The sequence below is a fragment of the Physella acuta genome, unplaced genomic scaffold, assembly GCF_028476545.2.
Source record: "Physella acuta isolate Inbredline_101_S28 unplaced genomic scaffold, ASM2847654v3 ptg001480l, whole genome shotgun sequence".
Lineage (NCBI taxonomy): Eukaryota > Metazoa > Mollusca > Gastropoda > Physidae > Physella > Physella acuta.
In genome coordinates this window covers 135,001-159,020 of record NW_026732995.1, presented here as the reverse complement: position 1 = coordinate 159,020, position 24,020 = coordinate 135,001, and the positions used below count along the sequence as shown (strand labels likewise).

At 34.3% G+C, this 24,020-nt stretch overlaps 1 protein-coding gene across 1 annotated transcript in view; it reads left to right on the top strand.

The window, feature by feature from the left end:
- The window catches only part of LOC131928247 (phospholipid-transporting ATPase ABCA1), a 64,950-nt gene that overhangs the window by 32,332 nt on the left and 8,598 nt on the right, over window positions 1–24,020 (top strand). The window contains exons 31-49 of the mRNA XM_059284209.1: window positions 121–284; window positions 559–701; window positions 816–920; window positions 1,093–1,208; window positions 2,077–2,197; window positions 2,608–2,794; window positions 2,901–3,070; window positions 4,005–4,182; window positions 5,313–5,428; window positions 5,524–5,674; window positions 6,735–6,858; window positions 7,240–7,369; window positions 7,616–7,739; window positions 15,073–15,254; window positions 15,675–15,816; window positions 18,452–18,586; window positions 18,931–19,034; window positions 23,154–23,246; window positions 23,518–23,647. Of these exons, the coding sequence (XP_059140192.1) occupies window positions 121–284; window positions 559–701; window positions 816–920; window positions 1,093–1,208; window positions 2,077–2,197; window positions 2,608–2,794; window positions 2,901–3,070; window positions 4,005–4,182; window positions 5,313–5,428; window positions 5,524–5,674; window positions 6,735–6,858; window positions 7,240–7,369; window positions 7,616–7,739; window positions 15,073–15,254; window positions 15,675–15,816; window positions 18,452–18,586; window positions 18,931–19,034; window positions 23,154–23,246; window positions 23,518–23,647 (2,615 nt within the window). The remainder of the gene's footprint in view (window positions 1–120; window positions 285–558; window positions 702–815; window positions 921–1,092; window positions 1,209–2,076; window positions 2,198–2,607; window positions 2,795–2,900; window positions 3,071–4,004; window positions 4,183–5,312; window positions 5,429–5,523; window positions 5,675–6,734; window positions 6,859–7,239; window positions 7,370–7,615; window positions 7,740–15,072; window positions 15,255–15,674; window positions 15,817–18,451; window positions 18,587–18,930; window positions 19,035–23,153; window positions 23,247–23,517; window positions 23,648–24,020) is intronic.

The following is a 24,020-nucleotide window of genomic DNA, read 5'->3' as shown; positions in this document are numbered from 1 at the left end:
ATATGAATGTCATAAGAAGCAAGGCTGCTGACAAGAAATGTCTTATAATGTAAAGCTAAATATTATTCACAGAATTGTTAGTTCCAAATATTGTAATGTAAATGCTAATGTAATTCACAGAATCCTTAGCTCAAGATGTTGTAGAGACATTTTCTGATGTGAACTTTAGTGGTGCAGGAGAGGTCAAGGTTACTGGTCAAAAGCTGATCCTTAGACAAATGATTGCACTTTTCCTTAAACGTCTTCATCATGTCCGTCGTAGTAAAAAAGGTTTCATAAGTGAGGTGAGACTAGGAAATAGTTTTATTTGTGTTTGTGAGTTAGAGTTGGAAATAGTTTTATTAGTAAGGTTAGTTAGAGTAGGAAATAGTTTTATTAGTGAGGTGAGTTAGAGTAGGAAATAGTTTTATTAGTGTTGTGAACAGGAAATAGTTTGGTTAGAGTTTTACCCAATCAAGTTAATATTCTTTAAAATAATCTGCTGTATAGCTCTGTTTTACCCACAAGATGCCTCATAAAAAAAATAATCTAAAGTTAATATTAAAAAATACTTTACAGATAATTCTTCCAGCTGCATTTGTCTGTCTGGCCATGGTGTTTTCATTGATACTCCCATCTTTTTCTGAACAACCACCTCTAGAGCTTCAACCCTGGATGTATGAACCAAAGAAAGGAGACAACTTTTTATATACCTTCTACAGGTATCATTTTAAAGTTGTCTAATATATTTGAATATTTATTTTTGTAGGCATACATTTTTACCATCAACATTTTTCCTGTTCAAATTTACAGATTTGTTTTATTTAATTTTACAGCAATGAAGAGCCGAATAATCCATTGACTTCTGAACTGGAATATAATCTCCTCCATGAGCCATTCTATGGAACAAGATGCATGAACTCAAGCATTTACACAATAAGGTTTAGACTTTTGATATGAATTGTTGTACATTAGCCTTACTAAACTATTAATTATTGAGCTGACTCTCATAACCTTATTAGGCTGTATTAAATATTGAGCCAACTGAAGGAGCCTTATCAAGCAAGTATTAAATATTAAACTGGCTAACCTATTGTGTTTACTTTCTTGCAGTGGTAAATCTTGTTTGCAAGCATCTAAGATGGAGTGGACTGCAAAGCAATCACCTGCAAATACTAATGATAGCCCTACATGCTCTTGTGAAACAGGTTTTCAGATCTGTCCAGAAGGTAAAGAAATTCTTCAGAGAGAACATTTATGATCAGAAAAGTGGTGTTTAAAATTTGCTACAAATTAATTTATTCTGTTTTAAAATATGTGTTTAAACACATCATATTTTCAGTAATGGATCAAAATGAAAGTTTACATTAATAATTTTAAAATGGCATGTTGCTTGTTACATTACCTAATGTTAAGACAAAAATGTTTTACCAACAAAGATTTTAAGATGATTTATCTCTGACTAGGCCTGCGCAAATGTGTCTCTTAAAAATAAACTAAACTAAAACACAGCATAATAAATAATATTTAATTTAATTATTTTAATTAAATCCAAGCCAAAACTAACTCAGAAAAACTTTTCTGTCATTTCCATCAATTTTATGAAGCAAAGACTTTTTATCTTAATATTAAAAGTATTGAAATCCAGAATATAAATTAAAGATCCAATATATATATATCATAAAAATATCTTAACTGTAGTCAGCAGCAAATGTTGATGGACCTGCATTTTCTCAGTTCCAAAAGAATGGTTGATTTGTTATTGATTTTAGAGCTACTGGAATAAACCAACTAAATGTGAAAACAAGACAATGGATTTCAAAGCAACTACTGTGCTATGAGCAAAAATAGTGGGAGATATTGTACTTGCAAAATATCAGTGGCATGAGAAAGAGAAACCTTTTCTCAACATATAGGCCTACATTGTAACTGTCTAATGTAGTTTTTATTTCATGATGTAAAAATACAATCGCTGTTACTTTGTCTGTAGTAAATTGAAACAGAAAATTATCTGCTTTATAATTTATCCTTGTTTTATTTCATTTCATTGATCACAGTAAATATTTTAAATTCATCTTTGATTGGAAAAAAAAACAGGAGCTGGAGGTCCAGAGCCACCAAAAATAAAATTGTGGACAAATGATCGGCTTTATAACACGACAAATCGGAATCTGTCTGATTGGCTGGTGAAAACCTACAGCAAATACCAGAAAAGAAGGTAGCAAAAAGCTTATATATAACCATTAAATAAAACAAAAAGAAAGGTCCATTTCAACTTTCCAGTACCCACTATTTTTTGGACAACTGATGCTACTAACACTTCATTATCTGTGTGTCTTTATTGATTCCACATAAACAATAAAATGAGCATATTATTTTGGAACCATTTAAGATTTGGATACATAGCAAAATAATATCAAAGACTGATTGTAAATTAATAACTAAGGTTTAAAGGGAATAAACAACAAAAAATTGGTGGGGTCTGTAATGATTAATATTACTATCACCTAGTAATTATGATCTCTCTTATTAGCTGGTGAAAACCTACAGTACTGCTTAAAAAAGGTAGCTTGTCTAATATCTGATTGTATACAGAGTGTAAATAAATAACTAATTGAAATTCTCTAGATATGGCGGTTACAGTTTTGGTGATGCTAATGCAGTGAAGCCCCTTGGTGCTGGCCAGATTTCTACTGCCATTAACAACCTAATTCGCACAGCCAACAACAACAGATCTATATTTTTTGGGAATATTCAACTATTAGAAGATCTTGAAAACAGTCTGATAAATGCTTTTGTTCCAGACACTACTACGGCAAGTGATAACATTTTCATTTTGGTACCTTTTCATCATGAATTTTATAGGCATCTCACACATGTTTGAACTTTCTGATATATTATATTTTTTAAATACCAATTAGGTTTGGTTCAATAATAAAGGATGGGCAGCATCTGTATCTTACATGAATGCCTTAAACAATCTCCTGCTGCGAACATTACTCCCTGACAGTCAAGACCCTAAAGAGTATGGTATTGTTACGATTAATCATCCCATGAACTTGACAAAAGAGCAGTTCAATGAAGAAACACTGTAAGTTGAGACTTGTATATTTCATCTTGACATATTTATAACACTCATTTATAGATAAACTTTGTTAAAAATAGTTATCTATTCAAGTCGTTTGTTATGTACTAATACTCACTGGGGCTTCCGGTTTGGATATTAATATATTTATCAGAACATCTATATATTTGTCTGGTATATGTGGAGCACTTTATAATATGAATTAATGTAGATTAAAGTATTCTTTTTAAAACAAATCTATGTACCAAACTGTATTTAAAGATACTAATAAAATTATAAGGCTCATTAGAATGTAACAACACACTTTTAACAACCTGAATAGAGTAGTATTTTCCATTATTTTTGATGCACAGGAAAATGTTCTCTCCAAAATCAAACACTTTGAGGTTGCTGGTTGAAACTCTTACCACATTATAATGCTTTATTTTCTGCTAGCTATAAATTTATGGATACATGAATTTGTTAAGTACCAACAATATTATCAATTTTCAAAAGGATATGCTTAACAAATCTTTCAAAGTGATATTAAAAAAATTGATATATTTTCTTATCCAGCTCATCAATAATAAGTCACCTCAAACATGGTGTATTTACAAACACACTGAAGGCAATTGAAGAATTTCTTGAATGGTTAAATTGGTTGTGTGGCATAATACATCGGAGTTTATTTTTTATGTGCATTGTTACTTACATTAATATATTAACTACTTCAACATTTTACTAATAAGTAAACTGAGTGAAATATTAACCAGGAATAATTTAAACACAGTGTTTTGACATGGTAGGTGGTGGAGAGTTTGTGTAGGAGGTAAGCTGGGGTGGTTTTGGGGTGAACATAGCCAGATGGTTCATGAGGTGTGGTGAGTCAGCAGACTGGTCCTCTAGTCAATTTCAAAAGTAAGTAATAACTACAATTGTAATATCTTTTTCTTTTCAACAGATACAACAGTGCAGTGAATGTTGTTGTAGCAATATGTGTCATATTTGCCATGTCCTTTGTGCCTGCCAGTTTTGTACTTTTCCTAATTGAAGAGCGTGTGTCCAACAGCAAACATTTGCAGTTTGTATCAGGAATCAAACCAACTGTCTACTGGCTGGCCAACTGGGCTTGGGATATGGTAATTACATTTATAACATTAATGGGTAATTACAAATAGGTGTTTTCAGCAAAGACCATCCAAAAATGTGTTACTTAAATCTCCTCCATTTTCCTTCACAAAAAGTTCTATTAGTTCTATTTTTAAAAATTATGCTTTTTCATTTTAGTAGAACTACAGGTTTTTAAATGGTAAAGTAAGACGTAAAATCCTTTGTATTGTTATAGATAAGATAAAATGAAAACTCATTTATTCTAAAAAAAAACAAACAAATATACATAAAAACGATTAATGCTGAATGTTTGTTTCATAAATAAATTCATTAATATCGTGTAGGATAACTTTTTGAGCTACACTAAACTTTGCTACTTAATTAAAACATTATAAAATAATGGATGCTCTTGAATGTCCCAATTTCAAAATCAATTAGTTTCAGTTTGTTTTTTTGCCCTGAATGTTAAAAATGAAAAAGTACATAGATCTAGTTTCACATTAAAAAAAAATAATGATGAAATCTGTTACAGCGTAAAGAAAAATTAATAAGAAATTTGATAATAAGTAGAATAAATCAACATATTTAAAAGTATGAAAGACTATTGCATCATACATAAATTTAATGTTTAACCAAAATCTTGAAACTCTATGTACCTTTTAAAATAATTTACACTAGCCGACCTGTGGCGTATCATACACCGCTATTTAGTGGTTTTATTTTCCACTTTTCAGTAATTCATAATTTGTGAATTCGACAGTACCAATGCTGCCACTGAAAATATTTGCTTTAAAACACTACCCCCCCCCCCCCTTCATTCAACCCCTACCCTATACCCCCCCCCCCCCCGTGAAAGCAGCCTCCTCTTAGTTACCTCCTCTAAGTTTAAAATCGTTTCAAGCTAAATTATCTGCCCCTAACAACTGTCACTAAACCCGGCTCTACAAATGTAAACATTTAGAGTGAACACCGCTCACCAGACCATGTGGGGGGTGGGGGTGGTAGTGATAGAGAGGAAGAGAGGGGACTGCAAGACGCGCTTGCAGATTGTTTTCTAACATCTCCCAGAAGAGAATTATATATATAGATCTTAACTCTACCATTTTGATATGTACAAATCATTTGATGTGTTGTTAAAGATGCTTTGGTCTATCCGCAGATAAATTATGCCATTCCAGCACTATTATGTGTCTTCATATTTCTAGCATTTGGCAAAGATGCTTATGTTTCAGCCAAAAACTTGCCTTGCTTGTTTGCTCTTCTGTTTTTGTACGGGTAAGTCAATGTTTTGTTCAGATGTTTGAATGCTCATCTAATAAATTAAGGATGCTGAACTGTATCATTCAATTGTTTCAATCTTCTATCTACAGCTGGGCCATTACACCAATGATGTACCCATTCTCCCGTTTGTTTGATGTTCCCAGTTCAGCTTTTGTTGCTTTGTCTTGTGTCAATGTGTTTCTTGGTACTGTATCAACATTAGCCACATTTATTCTGGAACTTTTATCCAGAGATGATCCAGTAAGTATAACATATTTTCAAGACACTTTTCTCTCCTTCTCTGTTAATAGAACTTTACCAAGGGTCTTGTCCAATTGTCACTTAAGGGCATGGGGAGGTGATGAATACCAAATTAGCCAAAATGCTCATTATAAACCTAATACTATCATATCTAGCATATGGTTACAACTTAAAGAGTTAAGTCTAAAAATTTATAAATGGCCAAAAATTTCCTACCATTGCCATGGTGATGGCGGCCATCTTGGATTTTTTTTTACAATTTTAACATTGAATTAACTTTCTTAATTATTATAAAAATTGATCAACATTTTCTGTATTTATTTTGTATACATATACCAGTAAAACTGATAGAACACATTTTTGAAAATTTGTATGGTTTTTCTTTTACAGTTAAAATTTTTTCACAAATTTAGATTATTTTAAAGTGATTTTCAGAAAAAAAAATTGTGAAAACAAAAGTATTTTAAAATTTTAAAATGTAATCAATCACGATTGTTACCAACATGTATCTCTATACTCCTGCAAGTTTTTATTGAATTCGCCTAAGCCATCTTTGAGTTATTTCACTATTAATAATGTTAAAAAAAAGTAAATAAAATCAAGATGGCTACCATGGCAACTGCTTAAAATTTTCTGCCATTTTAATTTTAATTTTTAGACTTAACTCTATGAGTCATAACTATGTGCTAAATATCATAGCATAAGATTTAGAAATAAACATTTTGGTTATTTTGGTTTTAATCCACTGCCCATGCCCTTAAAGTTTATTTTTATCCACCTTGTCCAGTCCTTACACAAATGTTTGGACCCACATGTCTACATGTAATACAATATCACAAAAAAGTTTGAGCTTATCTTCCCACCCAGCTGTTTATATACTTTCATTTAAACAAGTCACATAAAAATATGTGACCCCCCCCCCATGCCAAAAAGCAAATGCATGCTTATAATAACATGGCAACAGATAAAGAATGGGTCAAACTGCTGTGTAGGTTGATTTTATGAATGAGTTTGCTGTAGTATGAGAAACCATGAAATATGTATTTGATGACTTCCTCAGGATCTAGGGGACATAAATAACATTTTGAAACAAGTGTTCCTGCTTCTGCCTCACTATTGCTTAGGGCGTGGTCTAATTGACATGGCTTCGTACCAGTTACAAGCTGATGTGTCAGAAAGATTTGGTAAGAAACAAATATGTCTGTGATGATGGTCTGATGAGAAGCTCATTAAAATAATTTTATCTACATGAAAAGTAAAAGTATAAGAGATTAAATATTTTTCAATGGATGGTTAACTCTGCATAGAGTTGACAACTATCATCATGATTCTTCCCTGCTTGTAATATTAAAGTATAATAAAAGAATAATTCGGTATCAGTTGGTATGCTTTAGTATGCTAAAAAAACCTCTAGTACCATCAACATCCACGGTCATTGCTTTGTGAAAAAAGTAGTTAGTGCCAGAAGATACTGGTTGCAAACCCTGTACCAGTGATTCATGGATAATTTAGAAAATATATTGTTTTAGGATTAAGTATTATTTGAATGAAACTTTTTTTTTTAGGTAAGCCATTAGTATACAGTTTATTTGAATGGAAAATTGTGGGACGTAATCTATTTGCACTGGTTTTCTTGGGTTTCTTCTTTAATCTGCTCAATTGGTTGATAGAATACAAGTTTTTCATTTCATGGAAGTAAGTATTTCCTTAAATAGTTGTGCTTATATGTAAGTAATTGAGAGTACCATTTCATTATGGATAATTATATTTTAAGTAGTTATTTAAAATAGCTGATTAGAGCTCATTCAAAATAACAGGCTATTAAAACATATTTAAAGAAGTGGCTGAAAATGAAATACTTCTATTTAGGCAACAGGAAATGTACATAAATTCTTTCTTAACTAAAACTGATTATTTTCCTTAAAATTTTTACATTATAAGGTTCTTGTCCAAGCAACCAGCATTAAAAACTAGGTATGAAGATGTGGATGTTGCTAGAGAGAAGCAAAGAGTTTTGTCAGGTGGGGCTGTAAATGATGTTTTGAGACTTGAAGGACTTACCAAAGTAAGTTATTTAAACTGTCAGCTCAGATATAAAGGGATGTCTTATTTGTTACTTAAAGAATTTTTGTGTTAATGAGCATTATTAACTGTTTAGTTAGTTGAAGTGACTAAACAAAACTTGGAAAAAAAAACAACCCAAAGCAAATTGTTTTTTTCTTTTGGTAAGCAAACACAAAAATATTTATTACCTCTTTAAATTTATGAGAAATATTTATAATATATTGCGCTAAACATAAATATTTTCAAAAATCAAAATGTTTACAGAAATTATTCTCCCAAAATAGTAAATTTCCCATTCTAATTAAAAATGTGTAATGCCTCAAAATAAAGGGAAAATTCAATTGTGTCATATAAATTCATGAAATGTAAATTTTCTAAATTCTTACAGCTTTAATTTTCATGCTAAAAAAAATTGTAACACCTCCCAAGCTGAAATTAGCATGTTTATCTTCCATACCTAACAAAAATAAAAGTATTTTAAACTAAGTATTGCCCACTGTCCAATTTATTCAAAGAATTCTATTGTTGGAAAGCATTCTTACATCTCGTCCCCCCCCCCCCCCACCCCCACAGATATGTAGCCATATGATGCCATATCTTGCTACTGAATTTTACTAGATTTTACTTTTTACACAATTGGCTTTTTGGGGCTACATATTATTATGTTGTGCATAGAAGTATTCTCTAATTTAGTTCTTCAGAGATAAGTCAATCAAACTTTTATGGACTTAGTCATTTAGTTACTGTGATGGATTGGAATCACTGACGAGAAGCCACATTGATTGTTAACAGTACTTTATTTACACCTTGAGGAAAGAGAGAGAGGGCGGAAGTCACGAGACACTTATATACATAACATGTAAGGGACATCACTCAAGATAACAATATAAATATAATACTAATACAGAAGAGTGAGTTCCCTTGACTTCACAAGTCTCACTATATTACATCCCTTTACCCTTAGTAAACACAACACATCTCTCAATAGAACAATCTACAGTATCCTAAAATCACCAATTATATTGTAACATGAACACTATGGTAGATTACATCCTTACAAACAATGCACAATATGTTACAACACAATTAAAATACAAACAATGATGTCAAAGTCCTTTTTACCTTTAAAATCATAGGTCTAACTTATTTGGGACTTTGATTGTCCTGTTTGACCTTCTCAGTGGCTTTTGATTTGGTGACTCAATATTCTGACCATTTGGATTCTCTATCTCAGGAGGTCTAGGATTTAAATCATTAACTCCAGAATTTACATTTTCTGACTCTAGACAACTTGGTTCACTCATATCAACAGAACTTGGTTGTGGAACAAACTGAGTTGGTGTGAACTGTTCAGATTTGGTGGGATTGACAGATTCACACTTATTATCTGCACAAGTTATTTTTAACTGGTCTGCATGTCTACGGACAATAAGTCCATCATTTGTTTTTACTTTATAAGACACAGGTCCTGTACATTGAACAATTTGACCTGGTATCCATTTTTCCTTTCTCCCATAATTTCTTAGATACACATTCTCATTATATCCAAATTCTCTTCAATGGATGTTTTGTCATGATTTACTTTTTGTGTATGTTGATGTTGGGAAACAGACCTTTGAACAGTTGGATGTAGTAGGTCAAGATGAGTTTTAATTTTCCTACCACATAGCAATTCGCATGGTGCAACATCTGTTGTTATATGAGGAGTTGTGCGGTGTGATAGATTAGAATCACTGACGAGAAGCTACATTGGTTGTTAACAGTAGTTTATTCACACCATGAGGAGAGAGAGAGAGGGCGGAAGTCACGAGACACTTATATACATAACATGTAAGGGACATCACTCAAGATAACAATATAAATATAATACTAATACAGAAGAGTGAGTTCCCTTGACCTCACAATTATCTCAATCTATTACATCCCTTTACCCTTAGAACACAATAACACATCTCTCAATAGAACAATTGATAGTATCCTAAAATCACCAATTATATTGTAACATGAACACTATGGTAGATTACATCCTTACAAACAATGCACAATATGTTACAACATAATTAAAATACAAAACAATGATGTCAAAGTCCTTTTGACCTTTAAAATCATAGGTCTAACTTATTTGGGACTTTGATTGTCCTGCTTGACCTTCTCAGTGGCTTTTGATTTGGTGACTCAATATTCTGACCATTTGGATTCTCTATCTCAGGAGGTCTAGGATTTAAATCATTAACTCCAGAATTTACATTTTCTGACTCTAGACAACTTGGTTCACTCATATCAACAGAACTTGGTTGTGGAACAAACTGAGTTGGTGTGAACTGTTCAGATTTGGTGGGATTGATAGATTCACACTTATTATCTGCACAAGTTATTTTTAACTGGTCTGCATGTCTACGGACAATAAGTCCATCATTTGTTTTTACTTTATAAGACACAGGTCCTGTACATTGAACAATTTGACCTGGTATCCATTTTTCCTTTCTCCCATAATTTCTTAGATACACATTGTCATTAACACCAAATTCTCTTTCAATGGATGATTTGTCATGATTTACTTTTTGTGTATGTTGATGTTGGGAAACAGACCTTTGAACAGTTGGATGTAGTAGGTCAAGATGAGTTTTAATTTTCCTACCACATAGCAATTCACATGGTGCAACATCTGTTGTTATATGAGGAGTTGTGCGGTATTTGGCTAATAACCTGTTTACTCTTTCATTGTCACATTTAGCTTCTTCTGTTTGGTATTTACTTTTGATGTTACCCTTTTAGTTTCTTTTAGTTTCTGTAAGTGCTAATGATGTTAGCAAAGTTGTTTGATGATCACATTCCTTCTTACTAATGTATTCTCTTTAAAACATTTGAAATTGCCATATCACCATAATCATTTATTAAGTTACAAATACTTTGTTTAGGCAACTCTGACTGATAATGGACTGCATCTTCTCCATCTTTTATATTATCTTCACAAAGGTTTTTATTTCTTATTTTATATGGCCTTAAGTCATCATTCACAGACTCTTCAGGCCAACCATTCTTACAGTACTCATATACTTTTATTAAGCACTCATCTTTTTGTGTTTCTCTTTTAATATCATTCACATTTATATTGGAGTTATCCATGATAGTGAAGAGAACAAATACATCTTCTGGTACATAACTAAGGCTTTGGTTTTTTAAAGGTAATCTACTAAGACTATCTGCACTATTCTCAGATCCAGGTTTGTATTTCAATTCATAATTGTATGCAGTTAGTGTGATAGCCCATCTTTGAATTCTTGGTGAGGCATGCTCAGGTAGGGTTTTGTTTTCTCCAAATAAACCTAGCAATGGTTTATGATCTGTAAAGATGGTGAACTTCCTACCAAACAGAAACTTATGAAATTTCTTAACACCAAAAATGATGCCTAAGCCTTCCCTATCTAACTGAGAATAATTTTTCTCAGCCTGGTTCAAAGATCTACTGGCAAAAGCAATGGGTCTGTCACCCTTCTCATCCATGTGGGACAAGACTGCTCCTACACCATCTGGTGAAGCATCACATGTTAATATAAGTCTTTTCCCTGGGTCATAGTGAGTTAGTAAGGTGTCAGAAGACAAAGCCTCTTTTGCTGTATTAAAAGCAGTATCTTGTTGTTTACCCCAGTGCCAAGTTGCATTTTTCTGTAGCAGCTTGTACAGTGGTGATAGTTTACCAGACAGATTTCCTATGAACTTTGCATAGTAATTTATCAAGCCCAAAAAAGCTCTTAGTTGTTGGGTATTTTCAGGTTTGGGTGCTTCTTTAATGGCTTTTGTTTTCTTAGGTTGAGGTCTGATACCTTGCTTGCTTAATATATAACCAAGAAAACTAATTTCTGTCAGCATGAATTGACATTTATCTTTGTTTATCTTTAAACCTTTTTCACCAACAATTTTCAATACTTTATCAAGTGTTTTAAGATGTTCAGTGTCATTCTTACCAGTTATGTACACATTGTCAAAGTACACACACACATTTGGAATATCCTTAAAAATACTGTCCATGACAGCTTGGAAAATTCCAGGGCTAGATGATATGCCAAAACATAGTCTTTCATATTGGTAGAGTCCTTTATGTGTGTTTATTGTCGTATAGACTTTTGAATCTGGATGCAGTTCTAGTTGAGTGTAAGCATGACTAAAGTCTAATTCAGTGAATTTGTCTCCTTCTGCCAAATTCAAAGAAATTTCCTCAATGTTAGGTATAGGGTACCTATTTAGCTCTATTTGCTTATTCAGTGTAGTTTTATAGTCTCCACAAATTCTTATAGAACCATCCTTCTTTAACACTGGCACAATGGGCGTTGCCCAATCGGAATAGTCTACCTTCTTTATGATGCCATTAGATTCCAATCTACTTAGCTCATTTTCAATTTTATTCCTCATTGCATAAGGTGGAACTCTTGCTTTGCAGTATCTTGGATTTGTGTCTTTAATGCTTATCTTCACTGTTCTATCATTTAGTAAACCTGAATTGCCAAAAAACACTTTTATTTTCAGATATTACTTTATCTATTGAAGTAAGACTAGATTCTCTTGCATTGTTCAATGAACATATACTCTCCCAATTTAACTTAAGATTACTTAACCAGTTCCTACCTAGTAATGGTGGTCCATTTCCTTCAACCACAAGAAGAGGAAGTTTAACACTTTGACCATTATAACTTACATGAACCATACACTCTCCTATTACCGGAACATTGTCACCAGTGTATGTTGTTAGACACTTGTGACATGGTTGTAGAGGCACTGATCCTCCTGTGACAGCGTCAAAGTCCTTCTTTGTGATGACTGTTAGAGATGCTCCAGTGTCAAGTTGGAAGCTGATGCTCTTACCGTTGATATAAACTAGTACATTGATGGGAGCATGACTTATTGATTTCACAGAGAACAGGTTGAAATCCGGCTGCGAATCAGTTTGAGCATTTTCACAGGTAGAGTGGTTCATTGGTTGGGTTAGGTAGTCTTGGTGAGAGTTAACATAGTGCTGCCTTTGGTTGCGGTACTGTCTTGACTGGCTAGATTTAGCAACAGACGAAGACTTTGCAAAGCAGGCCTTGGCAATGTGACCTTGCCTACTGCACTTATAACAAGTTGCAGACTTGAACTTGCATCGATGAGATGCATGGGGACCTTTGCATCGATGACATTTTTGATAATTATTACTAGATTTAGATCTAGGATTTAAATGTGCAGGCTGTTTAGCATAAGTTGAAATGCTCTGATGGGGTTGATGTTTGTTGACTAACCTGCTGTTTACTGCATGGATCTCTGAAGGCGTTAGAGATTTTGCCGCCTCAGATGACTGCTGGAATGAAGTTGCAAGTTGTATTGCTTTTTCCAATGTTAGATCTGACTCGAGCAGCAACTTTCTTTGAACATCAGGGCTGTTTACACCTGTCACAAACTTTTCACATATTCTGTCAGACAGCGTGTCTCCGAATTCACAAAATCTACTTAAATGACGTAACGCAGCAACATATTCTGATATTGACTCGTTTGGTTGACGAGTCCTACTGTCAAATCTAGCTCTACATAGAAACTTTGATGGGGTAGGCGCATGGTGGTCTGTTAGCAATTTGCTCAGCTCGTTAAAGCTCTTGGTAGTTAGACTAGCTGGTGCGCATAAGTCCTTTAGTAGCCTAAATTGTTGAGGCCCTATGACTGTTAACAAAACAGCTCTCTTTTTGGCTTCTATCGTCACGTCGTTAGCTTCAAGGTAAAAGCTTAACCTATCTAGGTAATCATGAATGATTTCATCATTCGAATCAAATTCTTTTATTTGGCCATACAGCGCCATTATTCTAGAAATACTTAGCCAATATGCTCTAGCAAACCTCTTTTTTGCGTAAGTAGGTGCTCCTTCTAGTGGATTATTTATCCTCGTCGCCAATGTGATGGATTGGAATCACTGACGAGAAGCCACATTGATTGTTAACAGTACTTTATTTACACCTTGAGGAAAGAGAGAGAGGGCGGAAGTCACGAGACACTTATATACATAACATGTAAGGGACATCACTCAAGATAACAATATAAATATAATACTAATACAGAAGAGTGAGTTCCCTTGACTTCACAAGTCTCACTATATTACAGTTACATGCTGTAAAAATAACTGCAAAAGTTATTATAATTATTGTAAAAGTTATTGCTTCAATTATCTTCATTGGTGTCAAATGAAATACTGAATGAAGATAGCATGGTAATAGTAACTACTGCTTCACCTGGTAGTAGGATTGATCTTGTCTTTTATCAAGCATTATTCCCAGGAAGAAGATCCTATGGAAACAACCAAACAAAATCAAAGTCAGTAATTATTTACTAGAAGACTTACTCAAAACAAATTGAAAGTTTTGGATGGCAATGCATTGAAAGAATTAATTATAGTAATACAATTTATGTTTGGAGCTTTGTTGATGTGTTCCACTTTTCAATATGGAGTCTCACCATCATCTAATTTATGATATTCTTGATGGTAATTTACTGGATCTGGCAGAAGACTATATAAACGACCTACAAAAATCCAATGGAATTTGACCAACATGGTCAAACCAAACTGAATTGAGTATCTAAAGAAGCCTCAAAGTAAGAAATTCATCTCTTTTTCACTCCTGTTTTCAAGTTGAAGGGATTTTGGTTGGCATTCCCTTGTGGAATATCTCAGAGAGTCTTCATGTAGTTTGTGCATGATAGAAATTTTGTTGGCAGCTCAATATCATTGAGCTACCATCTCTATAACTGCCTTTTTTGAAGTTACAAAGTTGGTCCCAAGCTCAGTTAAAACAGGAGGAGAATTGAGCAAGGGGCTCAACAAACCAAGCTACAGAAACTACAACATCACCACCCCATCATCAACTCTGTGGAGGAGGTTCCTCTTTGGAAACAGATTAACTCTACTTCATTTGCCCTACAAGAAAACACTTAACCTTCTGCCATCTTGTCTGGATTATGGCATAAAATCATACTATTAGCTACAGGAAAGGCTATTAGCTACAGGAAAGGCTATTACAAGTGAACTACTCGTTTATCATACTGAATCATATAAGTGACCTTTTACTGAGAATTTGTCTTGTTCTCCAGTTGGGAAATGCCACCTAAATTAACAACAGAATTTACAATTAATCTCTACAAATTTGTTCCTTATATTAACTTCATTACATACACACATTTTAAGCAAACAATCTGTGTAAAAATGGTATGAATTTTTTTCTCTACAACTCTGTAGTTTTATTTTTTGTGACTGCTTAAATTAGTTTTAAATAAAATCACAAACATGCACTGTAGCTTTAATTTATCTTTATCTCAAGGTTTATTGGAAACCTGGAAAAAAAGGTAAAATGACAGCAGTTGATCACTTGTATGTGGGAGTACCTAAGGGTCAATGCTTTGGTCTGTTGGGAGTCAATGGTGCTGGTAAGACAACAACATTCAAAATGTTGACTGGGGATGAAAGTCTTACATCAGGAGATGCATTCATTAATGCTCACAGGTTAGCCTCTTACAAATATCAAATAAATTGACAGACAATATATCTCTAAAATAACAATCCTAAATATGCTTTAAAATATCAAAATTAGCTACAGTTATGATCTCACTTCACTCCTGCTGAGATAGGGGGCTGCTAACTCTCAAGCTGCCTCTATGTGTAGCTTGGTTGTGTTTACCTCAAGATGCCTACACTGAGGATTCACTTAAATGACTACCTTGTGATTTTGGTAGAAGAGTTACAAAACATGTGCCCTGCACATCTTTATCCTCCAGACTTTAACTTTACAATTCTGTCCACAGGCCTACATAATTCTTGAATCTCATGAGTAAAAACTTCATAAAACTCCATACTAAATGTATAATATAAAAGTCTCACTAATTTGTAACAATTTTCACTTTTTAAAATATGAATTTCTTTTAGTGTAAGCCAAGATATGGTCAAAGTCCGTCAGTTTATGGGCTACTGCCCTCAATTTGATGCCCTTGACCCACTACTGACTGGCCGAGAACATCTTGAGTTTTATGCCAGAGTAAGAGGAATTTCATCTACAAATGTCAAAACAGTAAGTCTGATTTTTACAAGCTTTTATTTAACTTGCTCCCTCTTTCTTTCCTGCTTTTGTCATGCATCGTCATGGACAGGAACTGCTGAGCAAAATTAAGATCACTTCTAATTGACCAATTTGTTTCAAACTTGGCACATGGGCTAAGACCAAAATATAATGCCACCTGAAATCAACTTGAACTTAATTGGATACCCAATTAATTTTTTTATGAATTAATTAAAATTTCCTATATAAAGTACTACATACATTGCAATTATATGTACATTTTCATGTTAATTTGGTGCACAACAGATTTTAGTTTTGCAATTCTATTGTATTAAAAATGTTAAAGTTTTAAAGTACTGAAAATTTTTTAAAAAAATATTTGAAAAACACACTTTTGTATTTTCTTCTTCTTCTTCGTTCTTAATTATTAGTGTTGAAGGGGATCGAGATTTATCTGCAAGTGGGTTTGAACTCGAGACTTTGTTCGAATTCATCAACCATGAGCTTTTTGCCGACTCGACCACGCCTCCAACACAATCAAGCGTTACGTGTCAACTGGTTATGCGCCATTGAGGCCATTGACTCCGATTTCAGCCTGCTTTTCTTTTTGGATTTGCTTCCATAGCCTTTGTCCAACCAAGAACAAACTACAAGGCAGCAGTTGTTTAATTTTGGAGTTGTCTCTCCTAGAAGAGTTGCTGTCCCCAGCTAACGAGCCTCATCTGCCCGAGGGCTCGAACTCGAGACTTTTCGGTTTAGCAACCATGAGCTTTACCGACTCGACCACGCCGACCCCTACGCTTTTGTATAATTATGCACTAAAAAGGAGAAAATAAATCATTTTCTTTATATATAATAATGAACTACTAATAAAATAGCTAAAAATAAAAGCATGGGTTGCTTCTTAAATTGTAGTAAAATTATTCAACACATAATATAGCAACCCACGATTTCTTTGTAGTTAGTAAAATAGTAGTTATTTATTATATTTAAAGAAAATCATTTATTGTCTCATATTTAGTGCATCCTAATATATAAAAGACCATGTGCGCACCTCTCTCTCTCTCTCTCTCTCTCTCTCTCTCTCTCTCTCTCTCTGTCCGCATGTCCCGAGCCTAAGAGATCAGTATCTTCAACAATATATGGAGAACTTAAAAATACAGACTTTTGTTGAAGTGTTTTAAATGTATAAACTAAATTTTATTTCAAGAAAGAAAATAAAAATAAATCAACATAAGAAAGTAGAAACACATTTTTAATTAGTTGTGACAAGAACGCAATAAACAATGATGTCACATACCACATGTTTAAACTACGGAAAGAACACAACACAACTGGCGTCATCTCCCAATTTTAGATTATGAAAAAATGAATTATTTCGTTCAAATTTGATTTAGATCTAGATCCTATAAATCTACTTATCACAAGATGAACGCTATGAAATGCATACAATTTCTCGTTTAAAATAATACAATTCACGTTTAAAAAATAATATAATGACGATTGAACAGCTGGGTTTTTAACTGAATCATTTAAGTCTCTTAATCAGTGTGTGCATTTGACTAATAATGTATATAATTTGGTTTTAATTTTTCTAATAGGTATTGGTAGCCTATGTTATATTAAATGTTGAGGGTTTTTAGCTACTAAGTTATTTCATTGCTGTGTCACTAATATCGTTCAACGTGTAGTAAAGCACATTGTGTTTTGACCAATAACTATTTTATAATTTTTTTTTTCAAAATAAGTATAACAGTAAAAAATATATAGGCCTATAATTCACTTGAAATTGGTACCTAGTAATTAAATAAAAGCATGTTATTAGAACTTATTTATGTATTTTATTAATATGTGTATTAGTTAATTTTTCTAAGCAGATGTTGTTTTCTAACTGTAAGAAACCTTGAGTTTGTCCACCTTGTACTGGACACAGTCTTGAGTTTGTCCACCTTGTACTGGACACAGTCTTGAGTTTGTCCACCTTGTACTGGACATAGTCTTGAGTTTGTCCACCTTGTACTGGACACAGTCTTGAGTTTGTCCACCTTGTACTGGACATAGTCTTGAGTTTGTCCACCTTGTACTGGACACAGTCTTGAGTTTGTCCACCTTGTACTGGACACAGTCTTGAGTTTTTCCACCTGTTTGTACTGGACACAGTCTTGAGTTTGTCCACCTTGCACTGGACATAGTCTTGAGTTTGTCCACCCTGTACTGGACACAAGATTAAGTAAAAAAAAAATTATAAATTAAAAAATACTTTTTTTTTCAGGTTCTGTATCATATTTTTATGTTCTTTTTATACTAGCTGACCATTAATACATTTAAATCATGGGATGGAAAACATGAGATAGCAAGACATCCAAAATATAAATACTAGAAAAAAAATGAATAAAACAGACAGGCTCTTCAACTAAATGATTTGAATTTCCATCTTGACTTAAATATTTCAGACTCACAGATAACTTCAGCTTTTATGAAATCATAGAATTTGTGAAGCAACAAATAGCATCCGATATTATATTTTAGTGTAATAAACTGACAAAATAGGCTACAACTTTTCCTTTTTTAAAACTTTTCCTGTTTAGTTTTATTTTATGTTTAAATAGCTAGAAAATTTTTTAAAACAAAATGTATCTGTTTTCAGGTAGCAGACTGGGCTATAAAAAGATTAGGACTTGTGCGCCATGCTGATAAAATCTCTAGCAGCTACAGTGGTGGGAACAAAAGAAAATTGTCTACTGCTATAGCTCTCATTGGAAATCCACCTATCATTTTTTTGGTTAGAGATTTTTATTTTTTAAATTAGAAATCATTCTACAATGTTTTATATATATATATATATATATATATATATATATATATATATATATATATATATATATATATATATATATATATATATATATATATATATATATATATATATATATTATTTTCTTTTTTTATTTTACCCTACCCTGCCCCCACCCAATATGAAAAACTTAAAATTTGTACAACTTATTTAAAAAACACAGAAAAATGATTATAAATAAAATAAGGAGATTCCTTTTCTATAATTCAGTCTTTTGATCACTTGGCAAAACATTTGAAATAAACAAGTGAAAACAATTGTTTTTTTTTTAGGATGAACCAACAACTGGAATGGATCCTGGTGCCAGAAGATTTTTATGGAACTGCATAAATAACATAGTAAAATCTGGCCGCTCTGTCATTCTAACATCACATAGGTAGGCTCACATTTAAAAATCACATGCATTTATCATTCTTGTGTTTGACATTTTATCCTAAACATTTATCATTCTTGTGTTTGACATTTTATCCTAAACATTTATCATTCTTGTGTTTGACATAATATCCTGAACATTTATCATTCTTGTGTTTGACATAATATCCTGAACATTTATCATTCTTGCACATGAAAGTAAGTATTAAAAAGCAAACTATTGGTCAGAATTCTATAAGGTCCAAAAAATTGCACTCTTTTTATTATGGGTTAGGTTTGCCTGTCGTCCCTACTGGGACATAGGCAGCTGACAAGAGCTTTCCAGACGTCTCTGTCCAGGGCTAGTCTCTCCAACTGTCCCCAGGTGTATCCAATCTTCTTGGTGTCTTCTTCGAGGTCACGTCTCCAGGTCTTTCTTGGTCTGCCTCTCCTCCTCCTGCCCTGTGGATTCCAGGTGAGGGCCTGTCTTGTTATGCTGGATACAGGCTTTCTGAGTGTGTGGCCAATCCATTTCCATTTTCTCTGGAGGATCCCTACTTCAACTGGCAGTTGATTTGTCCGTTGCCATAGAACATCATTTCTGATGGTTTTAGGCCAGTGAATTCGCAGGATCTTTCTGAGGCATGCGTTTATAAATGATTGTATTTTCTTCTTATTTATAGCAGTTATTCTCCATGTCTCAGCTCCATTTTTTTTAGAGTAAAACAGGTTTTACTAGTGTGTTGAAGATCCGGATTTTTATTCCAACGGTTAAATCTCCAGAACCCCAAACGTTTTTTAGTTGGTCCTTATTTTTATGTCTGCTTCTGTCCCACCCTGCTTATCAACAATACTTCCAAGGTAGGTAAATCTATCCACTTCTTCTAGGGCTTCTTCTGCCAATGTTATAGGGTTGCTGTTTGATGCATTGACTTTAGTTTAAGAACTTTACTTTTCCCTCTGTGGATGTTCAGGCCCAGACATGTAGAAAAATTAGCAACCCTGTTGGTTTTATCCTGCATTTGCTGTTGGTGTGTGGGAAAGAAGGGCCAGGTCATCAGACAAGTCCAGGTCATCCAGCTGGCTCCACAGTGTCCACTGTATACCGTTTTGCGTTTTCTTTGTTGACATCTTCCTAATCCAGTCTACGGCCAGCAGGAACAGGAATGGTGAAAGTAGGCAACCCTGCCTTACTCTAGTCCGTACTGGGAAGGCCTCTGTAGTCTGTTGGCCATGCACTACTCTACATTTGAGACCTTCATATGAAGACATAATAATGTTGACGATTTTCTGTGGCACCTCGTAGTGTCTCAACAATTTCCACATTGACTGCTATCAAGGGCCTTCTCATAATCTATGAAATTAATATAGAGAGATGAGTTCCACTCTTGGGTCTGTTCAATGATGATGTGCAGGGTAGCAATTTGGTCTATTCATGACCTTTCCTTCCTAAAGCCTGCATGTTGATCTCGAAACTGGGGATCTATCGCTTCCTTCATTCTGTTTAATAATATTCTGTTGAAGACTTTGCCTGGGATGGACAAAAGTGTTATTCCTCTATAGTTAGAGCATGCGCTAAGATCACCTTTCTTTGGAAGCTTTATAAGTAGTCCCTCCTTCCACTCCTCTGGTATTTGTTCATCTTCCCATATTTTCTTGAAGAGTGTGTATAGTAGTGTGGAGCTAGTTTTTATATCTGCTGTCAGTACTTCTGCTGGTATACCATCTATTGCAATTTTTCAGCTGCTTTATAAATCTTTATGTATCTCTTCTTTTGAAGGTGGGTTGCAGTCTATAGGGAGGTCACTTTCAGCTGGTGGTATGTCTTGCGTGCACTCTGGTGTTGGTCTATTCAGTAGTTCTTCAAAATGTTCTGCCCATCTCTTCCTCTGTCCTTCCGCATCAGGTATTATCTTTCCATCTTTGGTCTTCACTTGCCTCTCTGGCTTACTGTACTTACCAGATATCTTCTTTATTGTATTGTACACGTCCCTAATATTACCATGGTACAGTGCTTTTTCCGCTTCTCTTGCCAGCAGTTCCAAATAACTCCATTTGTCTTTCCTTGTGTGTCTTGACATTTTTGTTCGTTTAGGTGTATTCTTCCAGTGCTTTTAATTTAGCAGCCCGTGTGCGGCTATTGTTATGTTGCCTTCTTTCTTTTTCTCTCTTCAATAATTTTCATGGTATCTGCTGATATCCATTCCTTCGCTTGTCTTCTGATAGGGCCTAGCACTGCTTCGCATGTTGATGTTAGTATGCTTTTAGTTTTTTTCCATGTTTCCTCTTCTATTAGTTCTTGTAGTATCTGAAACCTATTGGACATATGAAGTTTAAATTCATTGAGTTTAGATGGGTCCTTTAGCAGGCCTGTGTTGTATCTGTATTTCCTTTTGTTTTCCAACATGTTTTTTTCAGTTTAAGTTTTACTTTAGCTACCAGTAGGTGATGGTCTGAAGCAACATCAGCTCCTCTCTTGACATGTACATCTTGAAGTGATCTCCTGAACTTTTTTATGATACATATATGGTCTATCTGGTTTTCTGTAGACAAGTCGGGTGATACCCAAGTAGCTTCGGGAACAGGGCATTTCCCCCCTGTCAATTACCCCCCTGTCAATTACCCCCCCACCCAGTAGGACATTACCCCCCGGACAGGGTTAGAGTTAGGGCTAGGGCTAGGTTAAGGGTTAGGGTTAGGTTTTGGGCTAGGGTTAGGGTTAGGGCTAGGATTAGGGCTAGGGTTAGGGTTAGGGTTAGGGTTAGGGTTAAGGTTAGGGTTAGGGCTAGGGTTAGGGTTAGAGCTAGTGTTATGGTTAGGGTTAGGGTTGTGTCTAGCGTTGGTTTTGGTTTTGTGTGAAGTTTTAGGCTAAGGTGGGTGCTTAGGTTTTGGTCTTTTTCTTAAGGTTTGGATTAAAGTAGTATAAAGGTATAGAATTCTAGTTAGAGTTAGGATTCTAACTTGAGAGGGGGGGGGTAATTCCCCGAGGGGGGGTAATTGACAAGGGGTAATTGTTCCTGGGGGGGGGGAAATACGGGGGGGGGGGGCGAAATGTCCGGGGGGGGGGAAATTTCCAGGGGGGTAATGTCCTGTAGCCAGTAGCTTCATGTATCCTTTTGTGATGAAAGAGACCCCCTCCAAAGACTAAATTATTTGTGGCACACAAGTCAGCAAATCTTTCTCCGTTTTCGTTCATCTCACCTAAACCCTGCTGTCCCATACATTCTTCATATCCTCTGTTGTCGCTTCCAATCTTAGCAGTGAAGTCGCCCATGAGTATAAGGATGTTTCTTCTTGGGCGGTTCTTGATAACGGTCATTAGCCTGTTGTAGAATGCGTCTTTGTCCTCCTCTTTGCTGTCATTTGTTGGGGCGTTGGCCTGTATTATGTCCATGTTTATTCGTCTTATTTTAGTTTTAAAGGTAGCTGTTATGATCCACGGGCAGTGTGCCTCCCATCCAATGAGAGCCCTTTGTGCTTGGTTTGATAGCATGAGTGCAACTCCTTGAGTATGTGGTGCATTTTCATCCTCATGGCCTGAGTACAGCAGTAGCTCTCCTGTTATCAGCCTTTTTTGTCCTGAGCCGCACAGGATAGCTATTTTATAGCATCTCATTTCTGTTGCTACTTGGGTTGCTTTTCCGGCTTCGTACATTGTGCGGACATTCCAAGCTCCAATATTGATGGTGGACCTGGTGGAAATTATGGTGGTCGACCTGGTAGTTTCCAATACATATTGGCTTTCACCACCCGGCTTCATAAATTCTCCATCGGGAGATCCATTCTTCCCCTGGTCCGAGCTGTCTGCATTTCTCTTTGTCTGCGTTTCTGTAGCGGGTAATTTGTTTTACGATATAAGGGTGCTCTTTTATTATGCAAAACTTAAAAAATGTGCATTTTTTTACCTTAAACTTTTTTCCTATGAAAGCCATCATAATACCCTCATGACAAAAGTGTCTGAAAATATGGTGGGAATTGCATTATTAATAAAAATATCCCCTTAAATTGCATGAATCTGAAAATATATTGGGAATACAAAAGTGATCAGTATTTATTTTTGGCACATTTTTCACACATTAACAATCACTATTTTTTATTTTGTCTTGTTAAAACTAATTTATTCCAAAATATCTTTATTACTCAGCATGGAGGAGTGTGAAGCTCTTTGTAACAGACTTGCCATTATGGTCAATGGAACATTTCAATGTCTAGGGAGTATACAACACCTCAAAAATAGGTTAGCTAGTTTTGATGTCTGGGAAGTATGAAACACATAAAAAATAAATGAGTTAAACTGATTGATTTTGCTAAAAACTAGTTTAAATTAAAATGGATGAGTGTGTAATCTCTAAATTTGTCCAATATTGGTACAAAATTTGTAGTCAATAAACTAGGGAAATATTCTGTTTGGAGACTGCTGCCTACAAGATCAAAGGCTTAAGTTAATTCATTTTCTTATCCCAGTTACATAGTGATTTAGTTAACTAAAGTAATATTCAATCATTCAGATTTGGCAATGGCTACACCATAATATTGCGTGTAAGTGGAGAAAATCCTGATGTGAATTCCATCATGCAGTTTATTTCTTCTAATTTCCCATCAGCAAAACTGAGAGAAAAACATCACAATATGCTGCAGGTAATACTGTTACATTTATTTCTAAAAATGCTACACACAATAAGCATTTTTTTAAAAAGTTTATAAAATTTTTTTTTAGAATAAACTATTATCAAAACTTATTTAGCCTATTTTATTTTATTATACAACTAAATGCTACATATGATTACAGCAAAAAAAAATTATTTTCAAAAGAAAAATGATAAATAGAAAAGAATCTGTCTTTATTTTTGTTTTTATTTTTTAAAGTGGAATTAGACTTTAAAAGAAATGAATTGGACATTAAATAGGATTTAACTGTATGTGTATATGTGTGTGTGAGAAAGAGTGTGTGTGTGTTCTTTTTCTGTGGGTGATTCCTTATCATTTTAGTTTTCAGTTTTAACATGAAAAG